This window comes from Oreochromis niloticus, linkage group LG23 (assembly GCF_001858045.2).
Source record: "Oreochromis niloticus isolate F11D_XX linkage group LG23, O_niloticus_UMD_NMBU, whole genome shotgun sequence".
NCBI classification, from domain to species: Eukaryota; Metazoa; Chordata; class Actinopteri; order Cichliformes; family Cichlidae; genus Oreochromis; species Oreochromis niloticus.
In genome coordinates, this window is record NC_031986.2 from 39247163 (window position 1) to 39270946 (window position 23784).

Consider the following 23784-nt stretch of genomic DNA (forward strand, 5'->3'; position numbering starts at 1 on the left):
GCCATTTTATGGTGTTTGCCAAGTATTGTGCAGTTAGGCTGCAGTAAAGCAGAGCACTGATTCTTTTATTCAAGATCTGTAAAAGAAATGTTTTACGTTTTGTCTCCAAAAATAAAAGTCTGTTTTAAAAGAAGAGACTCTTTTTCCATTGTGATTTCTTTGGTGCTGAAGTGACAAGTTGGAATAACACAGCCAAAAGTGCAAATTCGAGAAATGCGGCGGATGGTTTTAAAATATCTTTAATCATAAATCACCACCAGTCCAATAATTCACATCTGGCAGCAAAGCCTCAGGAAAAGCATTCGGCATTCGTTTAGCATGTACAGAAATGGACAATACAGGACTTAAAAATGATGACTGAATTATACATTAGATCTTTTAAAATGGTTAGAGCGTAACCATTACTCTCACCAAATAAAGGAATTAGTTTTGGCGGATTGATGAGAATTAGAAGTGTAGAATTTATGCCAAAGATCACTGAATCTTTTATGGCCTTACACACATTTTCTTTCATTTTCCTTTTATCTGTGGCACAAATACTAAACCACAACACAGCTGTAGCTCAAACTTACCAGCATGACCAGAATTTAACTTGTATCAGTGGACAAGGGTTTTTTTTCCTAAATAAAGAGTAGTTAAAATGTGTTTTGTGTCATTGTGGGCGATTCAGTTGTCCTGTATGTCACATTTCCACCCATTATATTTTTTCCCACATGTGTTTTATATCCGTATTCTTTTGCTTGATGCAGATCAGTAGTATTTACAATACACAGGAAAATGCAAAACACTGTGTGGAAAGGCCACTAACGCACATCAGTCTGCAACTGTCACTGTATGAAAGAGTGCCTTACAGTGAACATGCCTGAGGCTAATCTTCAAACACAGACGACTCAATGCAGCCACCTGGTCCTCAGAGCGTGTGTTTAAATGGTTACTGGAAATGCCTACTTAATCTGGAAATTAGTTTTTGTGGAATATGAAAACAATATACATTAAAAGCTGTTCGTGTATTGTGTAAGGCACTCTCTCCTGGACTTAAAACACTGCACATATCAAAATCAGGCAAAAAAGCCAGCAAGACCATTAAGGTAACAAAAAAAAGGAAGTTAAGTAAAACCTCCCATGCCTCCAAAACATCATACATGCCTCTTTAACACACTTGCACACACAAACGTTCACCCAGCTATGCTGCCTATGTACACAAAAACCTTATCTTTAATACACAGAAAATTCTTCTACTTATTTTTTTAATCTCCACTCCTGAAAAAGTAAAGTGCAACCTTGTTAACACTATAATCAGGTGGTTTGTTTTGTTTATTTCTTCTCTTTAGCTTGCTGGCCTTTATTTCTGCCAGACTTTAACTGGTAAAGCAACATTAAACCAGTGAGCCAGTAGGAGAGGCTCAGTCGATGGCCATGTCGGATGATCTTCTGCTTTAAAACAATCTCTTTTAAACTCTAGAGAAATATATTACACAACCCCAGCCACCTTAGACAGGCTGAATAATGTGAAGTTTACAGTAATGAACAAATGAATGAATGGATGGATGAAAAATTGGGAACACTTGTGATCACAGACAAATTTAGAAAAAAAATCCAAAAGGCAACATCATGGATATTTTCTTCATTGTCCATTGCAGTTTCAATCGGATCCTTTTGCCAATGATCTGGGTAACTTAAAGCAATCCAGAAATGTGCTTACACCTACCCAGGATTCTTTCTGTTTGGTGCAGATTAAGGAAGAGAGACTAACTTCACCAACCACAGTGGCCTGATTCTGGATTCTACGAGGGTATTTGGACATCAAACATCCAATTGTGCCTTCATCAGTAGCTGTACATGGACAAAGGTGTGTCCTCCATATCATCCTACAAGAAAAAGAGAACGATATAAATGCTTACACCTATGTTTACACAGTCATACTCAAACTTTTGCCCTTTCTTTATGCAATACAGTTGAACTTCAGGAATCACTTTGTTATAAGGCAGCAAATTATAACATTTTAATAGCTTTATTATTGGCTCATATTATTAACACTCCTGTCTTAGGGACTATTGGACTTTGGAAGCCACTATAGAGTAAAAAGCACTCATGAATCCTTCAGGAAGATGCAGGAATAACTGCTAACAGGGTGTTATGGGCAGCAGAAGAAGGAGACCAAAGCCCTAGGGTGGGCTGGGGGTGTATACATACACATAGGCTTAAATCATGGCAGGCTATAAGTATCAGAGGCAACAGAGACAGGAGGACCAAAGGTGAAGACTAGGGATGGGTATCGAAACCCGGTTCTTGTTGAGAACCGGTTCCCACTGTTTCAATTCCTTGGAATTGTTTGCCATTTTTACAAACGATTCCCTTATCGATTCCAGTCACCCCGAATGACGTCACCACGTTGCGGAGCGTCATTTACCTGGCAGGAAACACGGCGCCTAAGTGGCTCAAACGCTCAAAAGTTTTGTTATACTTTACGAGAACGGATGACAACGGGGCAACTTGCAATACTTGCAAAGTAGATATTTCATTTAAGGGAGGAAACACTATGAATATGCAAAAGCATTTGCTCACAAAACACGCCATAACCTTAAATGAATGTCGTGTTTTTAATTCCGCTCCGGACTCGTGAATCTCAACCCAGCAGCAGCGGTAACGTTTGCACGTCCTCTCCCGTTAATGCGGCAGATAAATAATCAACTAACAGTGCATATTATGTTAGCGCAATCTGCCTTATTACAAAACCTGCCATTACTGTGCATTTAGGTGACCATGATGAGAGAGACAGAGTCTGGCTGGCAGTTCTCGCTGCAGTCTACCGGTAGCGTCTCCTTTCAGGCCAGGATAGACGAATGTCACCGAGCGAGCAGTGACTAAGTTTGTGGTCAAAGGCTTGCACCCATTTGCCACAGCAGATGCCCCCGATTTTCGGTAAGTGAATGTGTTTAATTGTAGGCAGGGACATTACTGGATATTCTTGTGTAATTGCTACAGAATAATTTATGTTATACTTTGTTATTGCTACAGAAGAATATTTATTTCATTATTTTACATTTACAATTTTTTTTCCTGGGGACCCTGTGACACCCCATTGAAGAGCCGTAGGCTGTGGATCTCTTAAGATCTCACTGTTGGGTTCGTAAGGCCATGTTACTCCTAAATTTCTATCTTGTTCAAAGAGAAGATATAAAACAAAGTTCTAAGCTAATCGACCTTAGTGTTCTCCTTTTTAAAAATAAGAATCGATAAGAGAATCGATAAAGAATCGAATCGTTAAACAGAATCGAAAATGGAATCGGAATCGTGAAAATCTTATCAATACCCATCCCTAGTGAAGACTGTGCAAAGAAGCCCAAGAGACAGAATACTGTAGAAGGTGCATGCCATTGCAGCTCACACTGAGAGACATAGCCAAGTGTCTGGGATTGTGCACAGGAACATCTGTGCCCAGAATTTTCAATAAGGCACATCCGAAAGTGGTTGAGAGCAAGAGAGCAAATGTTCTGTAAGACTTCAAGTTCTAGACAGACAAGCTGATGCTGGCTAACCAGCCAGATATAGCGGTGGTTAACAAGGAACAAAAGATGCCAGCAATCGCAGCAGCAACATCGGAAAGAATGAGCATGAGAAGAGTGTCAGGAAACAAAGGCACAAATGGAAAAGCCCTGTGGATGGTAAAGTCCAAAACGGTCCCAGTAGTAATAGCAGCATTATTACACAACAACGTGTGGTTTCAAAGACGTAAAGCCCTAGAAATAACCCTCAAACTCCCAGGCCTATATTAGAAGCCTGAGGAAACGCTGTGAGTTTTAACTATATTAGGAAGAGCAGCAGCAGAGGTACATCTCCAGTCAGGCCAAATGAAAACTGTAACTAAGAGTGCATAACACATCTGTGCTTAACAACATCTGACAGGCTGAATATTTTCCAGTGTTGCCTGGGTGAGCTCACCATAGGTAGGTCCTGCAGCCTGCGGAACTCCGGCCTGTTGCCTCTTCGGCGCAGTTTGAGGAAGAGGAGCAGAGTGATGATGACAGCAGCAATGATGAAGGCTGATACCAGACCAGCCAGGAGGGGGTCTAATCCAGGAGAGTTGTGGGCCGCCCCTAGACAAGAAACACCAGAGACACATCAGCTGGGGCCAATTTTCTATTACCACACTGTATCCCGAGTAAACATGCTGGCAATGCAGCGTTTAGGGAGGATTTGACTTTGACTAAACACTATAAATATACAACTTTTTAAGTAGTCATTTGAAGTTCTGGTTAGAACTATATATAGACACTCCATGAGCCTGCTGAGTGTTCATCATGAAGCTCAGGACAGAAGTGTCAAACAGGATGTTTAAACTTGCCAGAACGATACTTACGGTGAACAAGTAAAATCAGCAAGTCATTTTATTATTAAGGTATCATTTTAAGACCTTTTCAAACTAAACTAGAGCAGTTTATACAGCACATGAAGTATGTTTCCATTTTCTCCCAGGTTATTGTTTAATTTCAAAGACTAGCCTGACCTTTTGTTTGTTGTTTCTTTCCGCTAAGTATTTCTGGGCAGGAGGATTTCAGATCTGCGTTTCTGGCATCTCTGTATATGAATGTTGCTATGGAAGACTGTTTTGTAAACTTAGCTGTTTTTTTTAATATCCTTTGGTCAAAAGTAACAACAACCACAGAGCCATGAATGCTTGCTGTTCCTCTGGCTTATGGAAAGAGGCAAGGTGCCAAGCACCTAATAAAACCACACAGAGTGAGACAAGCAGAGAGAATTTTACACTTAAACTGTAGTCAAGCAGCCTTGACAACTGAGAAAAGTTAATCAGTTATTCATTTCTTTGCACCTATAGTCTGGTAAAAGTACTTTCAACGTGTTCAAATGAATGGTTTCTAAACCCTGTGTGGACTGTATGGGCACAGAGAGAGCAACTGTTCATATATAAATCATTTAGTAAATAGAGAGACAGAGACAGACAAAAAGGAGAAAAACAGAAATCTTGAGGCTGGAGTCCCATGACTGCCTCTGTCCCTTTCTCAAACAAACCCATGATTGTGGAGTGCTTGGTGGTGACAGTGCTTGTAGAAGATGTAAACGGGGGGGGTTGCGTGGTGTGTGTTTGTGTCTCTGTGTGTACAGCCAAGGACTGGCTTGTGCTGGAAACAAAGAACAGCATCTCCTTTGTTGTTAAGCCAATTCACTTCTGGCTCTGTCAATATCCTGGAAGTGAACAGTCAAGAACAAATTCATACACCAGCACAGAAGGTATTATGCACTTACCGTCCCCGTCCACGTTGAGCTGTGATGGGTTGTTGGCATGGGAGCTGGTCTGGCTGCTAGGCTGGGCGGCGGTGGACTGTCTGTCGGACTGTAAAGTGTTTGTCTTTGGCTGGGGAGTGGAGGGGTTTTGGGAGGTGTTGCTGGAAGCTGCGATTGACTTGGTGTTGGTGGCGGCGGTAGTGTTAGATTCAGGCTTTGGTGGTTCAGATGTTGTAGCACGGGGTTTTTTGGTTTGACTCGGATGCTCTGATGCGTTTTGATTTGATGAGGGAGTCGGGGTGACCGGTGCACCTGCAGAAGTGTGCAGTACGTGTGTGGTGCTGGTATTAGTGGGAACAGCTGTGGTGGGGTTGCTCTGAGAAGGTGAAAGTCCCTTATTTGCGGTGTTTTCATTTTTTGCTATTGTGGTCTTCATGGCATTGTCGGTTACTATGGAAAGAGAGGGAGAGACAATGTTATTGTTAAAATTATGTAATACTATCAGGTAAAAAATCAAGTCATGCAGCAGTCATGCCTTTAGTTTCCTGTGTTTACATTTCTGCCAGCACACCTAATTTAATTTGACCTATTTTACTTTGTAAAATAAAAAAAGCAGTGAATCTAGCCTTTATTTATAATTATATTGATTATTTAAAATTACACAAAATGATATAAACAGTAACTATTACTATTAATTCACAAAGGAAGTGGTTTTATTTATTTTAATGGTAAATGGTGAAGAGTTCCAGGTGGTCTAAACATAGAAGATAAGAGCAGTTTTTCCAAGCTCAGTATGGACTTAAAAGGCTTGCAGTGATAGCCAAAGAACTAAACGAGCCTCTAGAACCAGTCTGCAAAATGACAGCTTGCCAATAAGAGCCTTACAGTATATAAAAACATATGCCTATAATACCTTTTACACAAATAAGATTTATTCATATAAAATCCATATAAACCTGAGGATAAACATCATCCAGGGGCTTAAGGGTGGAGACAGAGATATGCAGATAAATCCTCTTACTGTAATCCATAATGGTGAAGCATATGGTTTCAAATATGTTTTTCCTGAAATAGTCAGAAAATTAGATCTACTTCTGTTAAAGAAGCAGATCTAATATCTTAACAAGACTGAATGATATTTGAATGTAAGCAAAACACTGGAGATAAATGAATTTGTTTCATATTACTGTGAAATCGTACTTTTTTAAAAAAAAATTTTTTTACTGTATTTTCTTTCGAAGAAAAAAGATTAGATGACCAGGAATAAGGTCATTTCTTCTGAAAACAGATGGTTCAAATGACTTTCAGCTACTCTCACACCTTTTCGATAGACTGCCATGAAATCCGTTCAGGTATTCATGTTTTTTTCAGAAGCTGTCTCCTGAAAACTTTAGTGACCGCTTGAGGCTGGAGAAATGAAATGATCGTGGCTGGTGAAATCTCTTGAGAACTGTGGAATTCAATTTTGTACAGGATAAAATGTAATTACTCTGATGATCGTTTAACTTTTATGTGGTGCCATCATCACATATCTGCTAATGTAATGCAGTTCTCATCAGCCTCGGCAGTACTTTTGTGCTGAAAGCATGTTTAATTTAACGTTTACCATAAATCACTCTAAACAAGACTTGCTATCTATCATATGAAGCAAATGTTATCTATTATACATGCTAAATATCAGTGAATTAATTTACCTTATCACCTTTCAAAGTTATTTCCAATAGAATATTTTTTTCTTAAAATATAATTAAATATGCACATGCAAAACGAAAATGTATTTTCCTTTGCTGCTTTTTTTTTTTTTTTTAATCTAAAAGGCTCGGTAAAAGTAATATTTAAAGACAGAAGACTTCATACTTCTGGGTCTATGATAACTAAAACTGGCACCCAAAAGCTTCAGGGTGAAACCTTATGAATACTTAAAAGTGTGGATTTTAAGCTATTTGTAAGATCATATTGTGGCACGCTATATGGACAAAAGTGCTGAGCAGATGTTTTCTGTCCCACTGTCACAGGTGTACAAAATCAGGCACCCAGCCATGCAGTTTGCTTTTACAAACATTTTTTAAAGAATGAGTTGTTTTAAAGAGCTTTCTGATTTTGAGTGTGGCATTGTAATAGGATGCCAGTGTTACAGGTGGAAGTTTGTGAAATGTGTTGCAAAAAGGAAGTGTTTAAGAACTACAACAACTCAGCCACAAGGTGAGAGACCATGTAAAGTTACAAAGTGGGATCACAAAGTGCTGAGGAGCACAGGGCATAGAAGTCAGCAGCGCTCTGCTGACTCAGTAGTTCCAGACCTCCTCTGACTTTAACATCAGCACAAAAACTGTGCACCATGAGCTTCATGGCAAGCTATTACAGATGGAATATGGAGGTGGCCCAGTACTTCTGTCCACAAAGTGTAGGAAGTCTGCGCTATAGGAGCAGATAAGCCCATTAAGTGAATTAAGGACTTCAATTCAGTTTTAATGGTAGATTATGTAAAACAGCAATTATCTGATCTGCTTTTCTTCAAACTCTGGCAGCAACATCCTGGATAACGTGCAGTTTTGTAATTGCTGTGTTCAGTAGGTCAGCATATACTTTAAGAAACAAAAGCTGGAACAATCTTTGGGTAAGGAAATCCCAAAAAGTTGATTCTGTTCATCTGGACGTAGCGCTTTCAGTGGGAGAAATATTTCGTCATTCATCCAAGTGAGCTCTTCAGTCTCCAATACTAGCTTTAGGCAGTACCTGCCAAAGTGGGTTAAAATGTCTTGATGCGTGCTCAATTAAGAAGCCACTTGGATGAGTGACGAATTCTTTCTCCCACTGCAAAAGCTACATCAAGATGAACAGAATCAACTTTCTGGGAAAACCTCGAACAAGCTTTTCAGCTTCAGCTATGTTTCACAAATGGTAAACAGCAATTTTGTACAAGAATAATTATTAGCTATTAAATAAATATCAGAATCAAATGTATCACTTAAGTTTTTTTCCCCTTCTGATTACGTCTGTGAGGCTACAGGACAGAGGCTCTCTAACACTTGGTGCCTTACTTTGTCTATATTTAACTTTAAACAGCTTATATTCATCTATTGATTAGCAGCTGACACACAGTCAGTTAAATTAAAATATTTTGCTCATTTGGCCTTACGGAGATATACAGCTGTGTGTATCAGCATAGCAGCTACAGATATTCACACCACACTTATGAATCACAGTGGTAGCATATAATTACGTGCATGAGCATGCTAAGTATAACCTACGAGCACTAAAAATGAAAATTCACTTGTTTCCACTGTATTGAGGTAAGTGCTAATGACTTAAAAGTTAAATATGTCTGAGCCTGGATGAAAACATATAACCACAGCTATCTGCTGGCCTAAATCCTGCAGAGATACTGACTCATGTAAATGATAATAATTGCTATTTTTTACAAAAAGTAATTGCGTATTAAAAAAAGGTACTCAGCCTACAGATTTACTGATTAGAAGTCTTATGCGTGAACCAAGTGTGTGTGTGTGTGTGTGCGTGTGTGTGAGAAAGGCAAGGAAAGAGCGTTCTGTCTGTCTTGGGGGAGAGGATTTCACTTCTCTTTCTCACCCCCATGTGAAAAGTCGCACAGCATTTAATCACTTCTCACCTCAGTGGCATCTGAATCACCTTTTTCCCAGCTCTTCTCCAACTATATTTTGCCTTTATTCTCCAATCAAATTGCACCTTATACAGTTAAGCTAGTCACAGCTTCTTTGTACTGCTCTTCTTCACTGCTTTGCATCATCTTTGCATTTAGTGGCGTTTCCTGTTCTGTACTCTGTTTCTTTAAAGTCTGAATTGAGCTCTCTGTCTCTTCCTGTGTTGTGTTTGTGGAATCGCAGTCAACACTTAAACCCTGTCACTAGCCTTGTGGCCCACTTCTGGACATGGAAAACGGTGATAAGGACTCTGTTAAATATAGCTCCTCAACTCTGAGCCACCTGCTGTTGTGCTTCCTATAAATTCTTCTGAAGTGTAACAAAACTTCCCGTACTGGCAAACGTCAAACAGACAGAAACAATAACCACAAAAGCGCATCACAGTTTGTTGCAAGTTTCCAATATCAGGCTACTTCCTGAACACTTTAGCCTACAATCATGTTTTGTAAGTGAGCGCAGGAGTAAGAATTTGGAGGTGCATGCTTACCATTATCTTTCCTTGGTTCGGCTGTGATGGGGATACTTGTATTTTCTGTAGTTGTGCTACTGCTCACACTATCTGTGCCACTGGGACTTTTGTTTGTCGCTGGGGTGCTCCCTGAATGACTGGCAGGGTCCAGGCCCAAAGTAGACATATGGTCCAGAACTGGAGCCCCTGTAGTTTGAACAGTATTAGGAGTAGTTTTTGAAGAAGGGGTAGGAGTATGCCCATTACCTGAAGAAGTAAGGACAGAAGCAAATGTGTCATCTTATTAATATCCTTAAAGTCACAAATTATTTGTTCATTATTCCAAATACATATGAAGCAACAGGAAGTGTTCACACTCCAAAACCATCATACCAACTCAGTGTCAACACAGGCTAATGTTTAAACAACCAAACAATGGATACTGAAATTAAAACATGCACACATACAGCTGTGCAAACACCTTAAGCAACAACAGTAAGGTATTAACAAGTTATAATGGCATGAATACATTTTTGAATAAATAACATTATTAATATTATTATTCATTCATTTATTAAATAAGTGTGCACTTCTCACTTCTTTTCAACATGTAAACAAAATCAAAAAAGTGGAGCAATGTTGGAGTGTATTTCACTTAATTTTTTACAGGATTAATTCTCTTTTTTCATAAATAACTTTTTTTATATTGTTTACACGATCGAAATATAAACTGAAAACAAACAAAGTTTCCGCATGACCCCAGTTGTTGGCTTTTGGCAAGGAGGTTTTTCAGCATCTTGGACAACTTGACCTGGTTCTTCTGTGAAATTAGACTTTCACAACGTCTGTTTACTTGAGATCAGAGATTTGCGGGGGTTGCAACATCCGCTCCAAAACTCCTTGTTCATCTCGTTGCAGCAGGTTGCACTTCAAAAATCTCATTATATGTCTGGGATAAAACCCATCAGATGCCCTCTCATGTTACTGCTGGAATCCAAAAGTCTAAAGAGCCCCAAACTTTTGCATAGTGCTTTATATGCAAATGTATCTGTCCTGAGTAAAGCTTCAAAATCATCACAACAATTATCGACCAGCTTCCCTGGATCAAACAAGGTTTTAGTGTCTGGCTAAAGAATTTGGAAAGAGAATCATCCAGGTAAGGAAATCCCAAAAAGTTGCTTCTGTTCATCTGGATGTAACGTTTTCAGTCTCACTGAGACTGAAGAAGTCATTTGGATGAGTGACGAAACGTTTCTCCCACCGAAAACGCTACATCCAGACGAACAGAGTCAACTTTTTAGGATATCAAGTTGTTTTTGTTTTGCAAGTCCAGAGTTTCTTTTGCACCAGGAGCCATAAATTCCCAACCATTTTTCGCATGTGACCTTTTAAAGTAAATCAAAGTAAACCTACTTGTGACCTGTAGAGATGTGATTAGCTTAGCCAGTGTGAGAGGTTCCCTTTTGGGAGACATCTTTAGAAGGCTGATATGCCAAACCATGCAGTATTAAAAGTACATATATATATATATAAAAAAAAGTGTTTTACCAACTCAAGTTTAACCTTCCATCCTTTTATGAACTCTAACCTATAGGTCGCGAATCGCTAACTAAAGTGCACAGTCACAATGCCGCACGAAAAAAAAAAAATGCACACAGTTTGACTGCCACTTTCAACTACAGGCCATATAAGTTGTGTGAACTAATGAAGACCTTCAGTCTTTTGCACTCTCTCTCTTTTCCCCCTCTGTGCTGACACATTTATCTCTACTGTACAAGGCTCCATTTCAGTTTCTCCCCTCCTTTGATGAAGACCAGAGCACTAATGTAATGTAAAGTCATTACCGTTCCATAACACACTGCCCTGATGCCTTTCATTACTGCCATAATCAGTCACACAGCTCATCAGTAAACACAGTGAGAGAGCGAGGCAGAGAGACACAGACAGACCCAGAGAAAGAGAGAGTTGTGTGAACTAAATGATACCAAAACAGACACACTCATAAATAGACAGAGGTGCTTGGCTGTATAATGCTGGCCTTGTTCCCTCACTTTAGCTCCATTAGCGAGCTTCCTAGGTCTCGTCTAGTAGGCTATGTCTGTTTTTGTACATGCATGTGTTTGCAGGGTAAAATCATGAAGAGAGTCACTGTTTCCACCATTGCACACGCCCCTTTTTAGATATTACAAGGGCTTACTCACAATCTGTCAGGCCAATGCAGCATGTACCTGGGGAGATAGCTTTTGCCCATTTGTTGACCCTGCCAGCGAGAGAAACAGCCAAAAGTTTCTCTGTGAACAGATGTCTGCTGCTGCAGCACTGCTGGAAAAATATACTGTGATACAGTCTGCCTGAGACACATCATAAGCTCTGTTTTCTCAGCAAGTGGTTCTGGTGACATTTGAGCCAATACTACTGAAGTGAGCTTTTTATTAAGTGAAACTGAAAGAGCTAAACACAAACAGCTATGCACATGCTGTACTCAAACTGCCTACCATGCTTTTGGCTCTCATTCTCTTTTACCGTCGAATACACCACATGTGAGAGCCTAAACTAACTATAGGTGTTTTGTTATTTTTTATGATAGCGAACTTATCTGGTGTATGCATGTTACACACTGCAGGCAAAAACTTCTGTCCTAAACTAATTTGCACCATAAAAACCCCTCCCAGTAAAACTTCACAATTATCCAGCTCGGGGAATTTATCAGAATTAAAAATTAAGCTCAATGAAATGAAACAAAGGGATTTCTTGTAAATGGAAGCTATCAAAAACAGCCTTTTTGAAACCAGGCACAGAGAGAGCTTTAACTTATATCACAGTTCTGCTTCATAAGATGCTCTATCTGTAGTTCTTTTCCTGAGTAAATATGACACCATACAAATGAAACTTGTACCCAGCTCTGTTATATTGTGTGCATTTTATTGCATAGGTATGCTGACTGAAGCATCATGTCAGTTACTGAAAATACTCTTACTTTTGATCTAATTTTAAATAGTCTGTCTGTGTTACTCTTATTTATTTAAAACTTGTGTTTTCCACAGGAGAAAAGATCTGATTGATTAGTTACAAAAGAAGGCTATATGAATGCAGCATTGCTCATATTCTTTGCTATGAAAACTCAGGGGGCTTTTTATGGTGAATGCTAATAACCTGCCATCACCCCCTTCCTTCTGTTTAACGCATACAGTAAAAACTGAACCTGTTACCACTGAACTGCTTAAAATCTCTTCATAAAGTCTGCATAGTGTACTGCAGAGGCAAGCCAATTAGTAGGAACTCAGTAAAATGACAGTGTGCTGCTGCACATAATTAGAGGTGTCATTTATCACAATGTACTTTTCCTGCTAATTTACAGCCAATAAATGTTCTCCAGTGGAGCCGTGCTGTTTCCTATTCATTTGAATTTCAGCTCGAGGAGCTGAAGGGACAGTTCAGCCCAATAAAATCTTTTCAAATGTCAACAGTCTCATTGTCCTTTTATGTGAGAGGTGGTGATGGAAGAAAGAAAAGAAAAGGCCGGAGGAGGAGAGAAAAGGGCTGTAACAGGTAGGAGGGGGGGAAAAGCAGAAGGTGGGTTAAGAGAGAAAGACAGGATGTGTGAGAGGTGAGTTAATGTAATGCAAGCAGAAAGAGGAAGAAGGGGAGCGGGAGCAAGAGAGGAAGTGATGTGCAAGACCAAATGTGGCTTGCTTGAACAAAAAGTAGAGGCGACGATGTGGAGTAGAAATTTTAAAATAAACCTGGTCAGTGTAAAAGCGAGTTTGGCGTGAGCTAGAAAAAAGGAGGAACTAAAATAAATAAAATAACAACCTGACTGTCTCTTTGTTGCGTAAAATGAAAACAAAACAACACTGACTTCATCCTTTAAACCCAGGTGAGTTTTGTCATTTTAAAGCCGGACAGACATGACTAATAAAGCCACTAATCTCTGCTCTAACAACATCACAAGTGTCAGCAGGTGAGTTTTGGCGAGTAAGACGGAGCGGAATCTGGCGCTATGTTTACTTTTTAGGCGATGTAAGCACAAAGTTCGGGCATGTAGCATACAAAAATAAACTGTCCCCTACCGTGTGCAGCGGATCCCAAGTGAATCACTAGAAGCGCGCAAAGGGCAATCCAGAGTTTGGTCTCCATCATCTGTGTCCTGTGGCGACGCAGTAAGAAAATGACTACACAAGCGTGGTTTCCTCTCCTCTTCTTCACCCAGGACTTCTCTCGCTTTTGTCCACAGTCGGACTGCAGACTTTCACGAAACAGTTTAAAAACCCGAGGCCGCTTTAGTGTCCTACCCTCTGCGGAGAAACAGTAGCTCTAACAGTGTGTGCGTGGCTGGAGGGACAAAGTTAAGGGAGGAGTGTGTGGTGTGTTCTCTCTCTCTCTCTCTCTCTCTCTCTCTCCAGAACCAGTGCCACGTGTTCCTGGTTCAAAATAGTCAGCGAGTCTGTGACGCACAAGCGCACAGGGCAACGACGACGCAAACACGAGCCACACAAATCACAAATGTATTAAAGATCTGTTACATTGCTATTTATGGTTAATATTTAAGCTCCATATTACTCACTTCAACGAACTTCTAACGTTGTTTTTCTTCTGCCCTGTTTTTTTCCCTCTCCATTCATACCTAATTTAAAAATACAAGTTACTTCCTCAAATGCCTGTGATACCTTAGTAATATTGCACTGGCTGTATAATATGTATTACCCCAGTTTTTTTCTCTCGTTTTTTAAATAATATGTTTTCGTAATGTTTGACTTATTGACGCCTTTAAATCTGCAACAAATCCGTGTTTAAACTGGGACAATGTTAAATCATTGTCTCACTAAGGATTGAGCTATACAACATTTTTAAAAAGCTTTACTCGTTCTTTAGGTTTATAACTTTATGCTAAAGCGGGATAAAAATAAGAACGTTCTCGCTTTTTGTGATTTTTAAGGCAAACTGTAAGGTTTTTTCTCATCCACATGGGGGCGCTGTTGCTTTAAAGTTGATTCATCAAACCGACCAAACCGTAAACTGCAACATACTGCTCTAGTTGGACTGTAAAACTGAAAGCCATTTGTCTCTCTCATTTCATATAGATATAGAATTATATTAAGATATTAAACTGTTTTGGGGATGGAATGAAGAATAGTAAACATATACACAGAGGATTGTTAGGGCTGGGTTAGGGCTCTCAACTCTACTGCTGATTCACTGGTTTAAATAAGATTAGACTTGTGAGTCATTGATGTCCTACAACTCCTGATTCAATTTTAACTGCAATTTTCTTCAGTTGAATTGGATGGCTTTGTTTTTATTACTGTTTGCACACTACATATATATGTTTTAAATAGTTATCTGTTGACAGTGATGTGTGGCAATAATTTTGTACGATAAAATTTATCGTATGATATGCACTTAGAAAAAGATATATTGGTCTATTATATATTTTATTTGCATATAAAATAATAAACCTAATATGATAGCTGGGATAGGCTCCAACTAGCTGCAGCCCTGGAATGGATAAAGGAAGAAAATGAATAGATGGATGAATGAATGGATTTGCAAGCCAAGTTCAGTAAAAGAAATAAAGCCATTGTTTAAGAAGCACAACTTGCTTGAAAACCTAAAGATTAAGATGTGTTTGAAAACACAGGCTGGCATGGTGATGCTGAAGACCCTCTATTGAAATCCAGTCCTGGGCCTTTCTGTATGGAGTTTGTATCTTCTATCTGATACCCCAACTTCCCTGCAAAGAAGTGCATGCAGTTAGGTTAACTGGTGATTCTAAATTACCTGGTGTGAGTGTAAATGGTTGGCTCTGCGACAGATTGGCGACCTGTCCAGGGTACCCTGAGTCTCATCCTGTGACAACTAGTTAATTATTCGGTATATTTAAATTAAGGTAACTTGTGCTGTTATTATTATTATTATTATTATTATTATTATTATCATTATTATTATTAGTAGTAGTAGTAGTAGTAGTATTGGTAGTATGTGTGCATAGACGTGTATTCCATCACTCACAATCTATCTAGGGAGGAAACTGTCGCATTTAATGTTAATGGCTTCAAAAGGGAAACTCTGGACGATTTATATAATTTAACCTTGTGATGATGCAAACAGTTTAGTAAGACATAACTATCTAATAGATTATAATAGCAAAATTCACTCTTTGCAGTAATGTATACATATTCAGTGCATTTAGTATTATGGGAATTTTACAAAATCGCTGTTTCATTTGCCTTGTTCATTGGTTACGCTGCGATTACGATATTTCCAACAACACATGAACGTAGCAAAGGCTACTGGTGACGGAGCAGAGGCAGAAGAGCTGCAGGCAGCTGCCAGCATCGTCTCAGACCGTCGCAGGACAGAAAGGTGTGAAAATACTGGTTGCCCAGATAGACTGGCGATAACACACGGAGATGAGATTGTTTTGATAAAACTGTCACTCTGAAAATACCAGCGTCGCCGTCTCGCTTGGTTGAATTTGACACTAGGGTTGCGTCAAGTTACATTGCTACGTTAGCTAGTTTCGTGCTAGCACAGTGACGCTAGCAATCGCTGTAGTCTTACATAGTGGAGGTTAGCGACAGCTAGAAGAGCTAATGTTAGCTTGCCGGTTAGCCCCTCATGTCATCCTTAAGACTACAATTAATCATATCGTAAAGCTAACCTAAACATGCCCATTGCTGTTGCGGAATTATTATGGAATTTACACACTTTGCGGGGGAAAGTTTAACGAAAGCTGCTGCTGAATGTGTTGCTCTTTGATCATTTGACAGCTCCGTATCAGCGGAGATATGGAGACACCGGGGAGAATAGCAGCCACACCGGACGCCCTGGACTTTACGGTGGAAAACGTGGAGACGGTAAGTTTTTGGATCAGTCAGCTCAAGAGGAAAAGCAGGGGCTGTGTTAAAGATAACACGGGCGACTTAAGGGGGAAAGCAGGACGCTTCGTGCGCATTGTAGCCCGCTGTAATTACTTTGGTTAAGACTTTTTATTACAATGCTGGTTTATTTAGGGGACGTGATGTTGCTGTGTTTACGAGTTGACCTCACCTAATTTAGCCTCGACTAAATGCTATGTTTAGAAAGAATACTCAAGTGGTAACAGGTTGTAGCATGCACATTCTCCTAAGTGCGCTTCAAGGTTTTGTTTATCTTTGTCAGATTGGTAATATTCAGCTAGCTTGTGTGTGTGTGTGTGTGTGTGTGTGTGTGTATACGCGCGAGTGCGTGTGCATGGCAGTGTTTGCAGCCAGGTCGCTGTGATAAATCTCCCTCCTTGGTGGCCGCTGACAGGGGCACAAGGGGATGGGTGGGGAGGCGGTGGAGAGTGTGTGTGTGAGAGAGAAAGGTTCTCCTGTGGTGGAGGAGAGCTGATGTGATAAAACTGATAGAGGGATGAGGTGAAGGAGGGAGGGGTCCATGTCGATAACAGTGCCAGTAAAGAGAGAGGAGGGGGTGAGAGGAGGTTGGCGATGCGACAGAAATGATTAGAGGCAGGTTTAAAGGAGAGAGGCAGATTCCTGTGGGGAAAATGCTTGGATAGATGGGTAGTGTGGTGTAATAAAAGCACAAAGAAGAATAACAAACACTGAGCATGGTCCTGTTCTGCCTTAGGATAATCTATCTTCACTTATTCATGTTTCATTTCTGCAAGTGGAGACAGTGTATTGTTTTATTGGCACAACAGAGAAAAAGATACTCCATTCTATGGAATTACATTTTCTAAATTTAAAGTTAACACTAACATATATTACATGCACTCCTTAAAATGTATAATTTAATATAACTTGATGCATGGAGGTACATTTTTAGATGAAGTAAACTAAGTCCAAACTCATATGCTTAGATATTATCATAACATTGTTCTGTTTTTATTTTCGGTTTGAAATATTGAAGTGAAACCCTGCTTACCAAAAACCCCGCACACAAGCAAAAACAATGCCTGATATAAAATAATAATAATAATGTGAACCACTTCTGCTACATTCAGCTTCCACTGACTCATTTTACTGTCTGAATCAGGTAGTAGTGTCAGGGTACTAATCATTCAGTAAATAATAGTTTTTAAAAAGTGTTTAAGAGCATCACTGTAATGTCTTTGCAAATAACAAAATGTCATGTGTGGGTAGTGTTTAAGAATTTAAGGTCGTTATTCAGATTGTGTGACAGCTTGCACCAGCATTCAGTCTGTTCCAAGCCATACAGCACTATCTGTAATCTCATGAACTAATATAGCATGGCACATAGCATCTGAAGTATAATTTCCCATAAAGGATATCAGCAGTTTTGTATTTATAGTGCAGTGGCATTTCAAAACTAATGAGATATTGTTAGTCTAAGGCTTGACTATATTTAGAAAGTAATAGCTGAGATTTTTTTTTCTATTTTCTTATTCTTTCTTGTTAGTTTGGTGATAACACTTTGGTTATGGGATCAGTAGGATGCTAAGAGAATGTAAAGTGTCTCTAAATTTCTTTTCCTGCTTACCTAAAAACGTCCTTAGCATGTAAATCTGATATTTAACTTATTGTCTAAGATGTCACTATCGGTGGTAAATTAACTACTGTACAGCAGCATATGGCTTATGAATAAAAAGATAAATTGTAATTTTATTGGAGCAGCTGAAAAAAGGAGATTGTAGATGCAGAATTTTCCCTTTGCTGCAGTGGGTGTTGGGTAGTGTGTGCTTATATTATAGATGGTGGTGGAGATGATGGTTCCTGGCCCAGTGTTTCTATGTGTTCCATAGAGTGCTCTTTGTTCAGTCTCGGCTCTGTGAAACAAAGTGTCACACTGTCAGGATCTTTGTGTGCATAATAAAAGGGGTTCGAACACTGGCGTACATTTCCGCCCAACTATAATTATCTTTGGAGTCACTATGTGCCAAGAAAGTGAATTTTTTAGAGGAAATAAAGAGCGCCACAGTGTGTTTTTAGGATTTTGCCATTTTTCAGCTCTCCCCTGAGACAAACTACTGCTGTACCACAGGAAAGAAGCCCAACACTGCACTGGATCGGCCCAATTCTTGCTCAAGGGAACTTTAACAGGGGTGACTTTCTGTTACCATAACTACCTGTAATCACCCCACACAGGATGCTGTGCACAGGAGACTGTCAAGGTCCATTTAGTATGGTTTAGCTCCCTGCCTCTCAGCTGGTAAAGCACCTCTGCCATTCGGTAACTGTAGGTAATTTCAGGGTGAGATCTATGTAGCAGCAGGTGCAGTTTTAAGAAGTTTTATCACATTTAAAGGCTGAGGAGACTATTCACCCAGCCAGCTAACATATTATAGAACATAGCAGCACCCTAAAATCTGTCACTGAGAAATTACACATGATGTATTAAATAGTTTTTCAGTAGTGAGAGTGTAAGAGTTTTTTATATCTTTTTGTGCTAATCCAATGCCAGTATTAAATGAATAACCTGAATTACTCACTGTGAGAAAGAGACTGGGAATCTTTTTTTTTTTTATGTTTAAGTCTAGACATTAATAATTGGTTAATTAGCTCCTGTCATGTCAAGCTACAAGTTAAGCGTTCCTCACCATCTTGGTATTTTGAAATAAAGAACAGGAGAATCTGACTGTGAAACTAAGAACACAGCACTTTCACGCAGCTTGTTATTGGGCAAATTGTTGGCCAAAGAGCCTCCCCTGGGTAATGTTGTTTCTTGACTCTAATAATAACCATAATTTACAAAATTAACATCATGTTTTAATCAACGGTGACAGAGAAAGTGAGCCGAGGACAGTTTTAGTATAGCATTCTACACAACCAGACTTCTTTCTACCAGAGAAGTCAACCTCATCTGACCATTAAAATGCGTTTTTTCGGGGAGTGCTCATAAACCTCAGTTCTCTATTATAGACATTATCCAATTATATTAATATTTTGAAGATGCATGCATATAAATAAGATTAGTGGAGTCCTGACTTAGAAGTTTTAACATCAAGTTTCTTTCTTGCCTCAAAACACAAAGATTTTGGTTTTAAGGTAAATTTAAATTTCTATTATTTTTTTTCACCAGATGCCTAAATTTAGATATTTTTTTAAGTTATCAATTGTAATTCACAAGTACTTATTCTGTGATACTAACTCAATCTCAAAGCTGAAAGGTTTAGTACGTTTGAGTTCACACACAGAGAATTGTGCTGCAATGTATTACAAACTGATTGTAGCTGACAGAGAGCCTGATTAGGAGTAGGTGCAGAGGAGTAGATCACAGAATCATCTGCATAAAAATGAAACTTTGCTTTAGTGATACTTTAACGGTCGTCGAACATTTCACATTACACTAGGGGCCACCAGCATGGAAAGAAGTTTGACCTTACCTCGATGACTCCAGGCTCACTAGGCGAAATGACCCTCCCTGTAAAGTCCAGAATACATGGCTTCCACTCCCACAATCTTTACTCCAAAGATTTGGGCCAGCTTATGGACTCCATTCAGTCTCAAGTTGCAGTTCCTCACCCCGCAGACAGTTCAACACTTGGGTGATGAGACATAAAAGTAATCATATTCCAAATAAACAAAAAAAGAGGAAAGCGAAGCCTGGAGATGCTTAAGTGTCCTCTTCTTGAAAACCCATCATCTCACACCTGCTCCTGTCATTTCATGAGGGCAATTTAGTATGCCTGGAGGCCCTTCAGACCCACACCCTTCACATCCTTGTGGCCAAATCCTTGGGTGGGTGGTACAGTGACAATATTATGGTTGTTTATATCTAAGATAAATGGCAGCAATCTTAGAACTGAATCGTGGGACGCGCCTTTAGTTAGAAAGTAAAATAATATTAATGAAGTTGATCATAGTTACATTGAACACTAGCACAAATCACAGAGTGAAGTCAACAGGAAAAGCACAGTTATGGGTTTTTTTCAGTTGTCATGTCTGTTAACTAGCATCAGCTCTAAATATCAGATAGATGCATTTCTATAGTAAATAAATAATATTATCCTCCATTCAGTATCTACACCTCAGCAGTCCTCTGAAAATTTTCAGGAAAATAAATGGTTTATGGAACCAGGGACTGCATATGGAGACATTTGGTACAAGAGATTTTTTTAGTGTTCATGTGACTGAGATATAATCACTCTTGGCAACATAGTATTCTTAATTTCTATCTTGGCTGTATTCTGTCAACAGCCACCCGCGCACACAAACTATTGTTCTTTGTTCCCTCATTAATCATCATTCGTCTGCATGTCTCCGACTCTTGCAGTGTTATCATGGGTCAGTGATGTGATCATGCCTTCTGCATACACAACCGTAGCTGCTACAGTGACACTTGTGGACAGATGGCTTGAAAATACACTGAACCTGACCTGCTGTGTGTGAACATAGTGTGCAAAGATATTTCCAAAGTATGTGTGTGGGGGTTCCTGCTTTTATGCCTTAAAAGCATGCTGAGGAAGAGAGATTTCTTTAGTAAAAATAAAAAGACTGCCTTTATTTTAGATCTGCCTGCCTCTATTAGTCCAAATCTGCTGCTATGCACTTTTTGTTATTTTAATAAGATCATTTTTAATTTATAATGGCTCTCACCTCCTGGATTTGCTTCATATTTGGTATTTAGTAAATTATAGGTGAAGTATTATAGCTATTTGTTTTGGTAGTGAGGATTCAGCTAGATGGTGAATCTGTCTGATGGGGGCATGTTGTTTTTTTGTTTTGTTTTTTTTGCCTACACGCCCTTTCCCTTCCTACAGTGGTGAGGAGGCTAATGACCTTTGACAGTGTCTGCCAAGAGCTCTGCTTCCTCAGGTGAAGCCAGGTGGTTCAGGCAGTTTGCGACCATCTGTAGATACAACTACCTCTGTCAACTGCAAGTAAAATTGAGAGCTGGTGTTTTTAAGGATGTGGGTTTTATTCCTGTTTTAAGAACCAGTTAACAGTAGACAGTACAGTTGTTTGAGATTTTTGAGATGTCTCGTGTGATTTATAGGAAAAGACAAGCAGTGGTTCTTTGTCAGCAGATTAAAGGAGCAAACTGAGCAGACTGTTTAGCATGGTGTGCTTTGATAATAAACCTCGGAAGGACAGAGCAGCTCAGACAGTGCTGTTCAGGATTGAATAAGGAGAAGTCTGCGATCACACAGTGGCGTTAAAAGCTGCTGTTTATGACTCGGATATCATAAATGGCACAGTGGAATTGACTAAACCATCTTTTATACATCCAATCTTTTTTATGTTTGATCTATGTCTTAATTGGTATATGAGTTAAAGCTGGACCTGAATATTCATCTATTCAGATTAGCATTAACATTTTCCTCTTGGATGGGCAGTTCGCTCTCAGCTATATTTACCCTAGTAACTTCATAAACCTTGTTGTATTATAACTTTAACTAATAGCTGTCCCTGGTAGCCAGGCTCCTTGCACTCTTGCTTCTGTTAACTTTATTGAAGAACGGTGTGTTAGCAGTTTTACCTGAATGCAGTAGTTTTGGGCAAATTCGCACATAAATAGATCATGTGAGAAGGGCAACAAGGTGCTGAGTGAAATGATTGCACTTTACATCATTAGAAGAAAGCTGTTCAGTTATTTGTGGCATCTCACAAATAACTGAGATGCCACAAATAACTGAATATATGGGAAACATTGCCTATTTGCCATATATGCTTCCCAGGTAATGCTTCCAGGAAATCCTGCAGATAGGTCTATATTAGAGATGGACCGATCCAATATTACGTATCGGTATCGGTCCTATACTGACCTAAATTATTGGATCGGATATCGGCGAGAAATAAAAAAATGTAATCCATCCATTCGCTTCCGCTTATCCTTTCCAGGGTCGCGGGGGGCGCCTATCCCAGCTGTCATAGGGCGAAAGGCAGGGTACACCCTGGACAGGTCGCCAGTCTGTCGCAGGGCCAACACACAGGGACAGACAACCATTCACGCTCACATTCACTCACACATTCACACCTAGTGACAATTTGGATTATCCAATTAACCTATCCCCTCAAACTGCATGTCTTTGGACGGTGGGAGGAAGCCGGAGTGCCCGGAGGGAACCCACGCAAACACGGGGAGAACATGCAAACTCCACACAGAAAGACCCCAGCCTGATGGTGGAATTGAACTCAGGACCTTCTTGCTGTGCGGCAACAGTGCTAACCACTGTGCCACCGTGCTGCCTGTAAAAAATGTAATCTGATTCATTAAATATCAAAAAAGCACCTCACAAAACTTGCGACATGGCGTAACTTGGCTCATAACCGTAGCACGTCGGAGCAGCTGTGTGTATTTGTAGCCTCGCTACCAAACCAGCATTTCATCTCCGGGGAAGTGATCCCAGAGAGAAGTAAAGCAAGTGTGTAAGTTCATCTCTGAATGTTTGTAAAGCATTCCCATGTTAAGCTTAACAACCGATATATGGAGCGACTGCCTCTTCTCTCTCTCTCCCTCCCCTTCCTGCTGCTACTTCAATCGTGAAACTGCTTAATGATCAGCTGATCGGCTTTTCTGTCGCGAGTCCGTCTCTCTTCTTTGTTTTTGGCCCACTTTGCACCAGAAAGAGGAAACCAGCGGCTGAACAACAGCAGCACGTTTAAGCTTGATAAGCTGTTGTTAGAATTTATTTAATATTACTTTCTAGACCAGGATCCTTTTCTTTTAAAATGTCTAGCTTTTAATAAATAATTATCTGAATCTTACACCCAAAGTTTTAATCTGATGTAAAATGTATAGAAGTCCATTACTGTATATAGTAACTGTTAAGTCTAATATACCCTAGTAAGCTATACTACTTTTTCCTTTGGGAAGATACCATCTGTGCAGTCTGCAATTCTGTTGAAGAAAGATGTTGAATCTATTTAATTATTCTTGAAAAATAATTTATTTCTGCGCATTTTTTTTCACCCTGCATCAATTTAAAGTTGATTACATCGATTAAGCATCATGAGGTGGTGGTGGGGGGGGGTTCCCTATTTTCTTTTGCTGGGAGTTGGCAACCCTATTAGTTAGGTTGCTTAATATTTCTGCTAAGTACTCTTTAAAATACCAGAATAGGAAGGATGGAGCAGGTTTAAGTTTATTAGATTAATCAGTGTTGCGGAACTATGAAATATTTTGGGTGCAGTGTATTTTTTACATACAGGTATAACAGAATAGCTTTAGTGTTGTTGTTTATTTAAACTTGAGTATGAACCTATACAAAATGCAGCAAGATATTAAAAAAACAGTTTTATTGATTAAAAAACACACTATATCGGATTCATATCGGTATCGGCAGATATCCAAATTTATGATATCGGTATCGGTATCGGACATAAAAAAGTGGTATCGTGCCATCTCTAGTCTATATACACCACGAATGGATGGATTAGCTGATTTATATTAATATTGAAATTATTTTCCCCTCTCTAAAAATGATAAATGTCCTAAAAATCCAGTTATAGTTGGGGCCAAATT

General features: G+C 39.4%; 2 protein-coding genes across 3 annotated transcripts in view; one reads left to right on the forward strand and one right to left on the reverse strand.

The window, feature by feature from the left end:
• Window positions 1-223: 223 nt before the first annotated feature.
• On the reverse strand, window positions 224-13763 carry LOC100704760 (mucin-5AC). Its single transcript, XM_003439723.5, has 5 exons — window positions 13443-13763; window positions 9412-9639; window positions 5266-5694; window positions 3943-4097; window positions 224-1868 (listed from the first exon to the last, which is right to left on the reverse strand). The coding sequence occupies exons 1-5, from the start codon at window positions 13510-13512 to the stop codon at window positions 1827-1829; spliced, it is 924 nt and encodes a 307-aa protein (XP_003439771.1). The 5' UTR covers window positions 13513-13763; the 3' UTR covers window positions 224-1826.
• A 1828-nt stretch (window positions 13764-15591) lies between these two features.
• LOC100704490 (importin-13) overlaps window positions 15592-23784 on the forward strand; it is a 29758-nt gene continuing 21565 nt past the window's right edge. For both annotated transcript variants that reach the window (XR_002058342.2, XM_003439722.5), the window contains exons 1-2: window positions 15592-15735; window positions 16143-16229. Coding sequence is in view for 1 of the 2 variants with exons in the window: in XM_003439722.5 (XP_003439770.1) it covers window positions 16161-16229 (69 nt within the window). In the remaining variant the exon portion in view is untranslated. The remainder of the gene's footprint in view (window positions 15736-16142; window positions 16230-23784) is intronic.

Bases quoted from the DNA above. Each gene is read 5' to 3' on its own strand.
- LOC100704760 (XM_003439723.5), bottom strand. From the start codon at position 13,512: ATGATGGAGACCAAACTCTGGATTGCCCTTTGCGCGCTTCTAGTGATT. The intron at 5,695-9,411 runs GTAAGCATGCAC...CTCTTTCCATAG, and splicing joins CGAACCAAGGAAAGATAATG to TAACCGACAATGCCATGAAG. The intron at 4,098-5,265 runs GTAAGTGCATAA...TTTCTTGTCTAG, and splicing joins GCTCAACGTGGACGGGGACG to GGGCGGCCCACAACTCTCCT.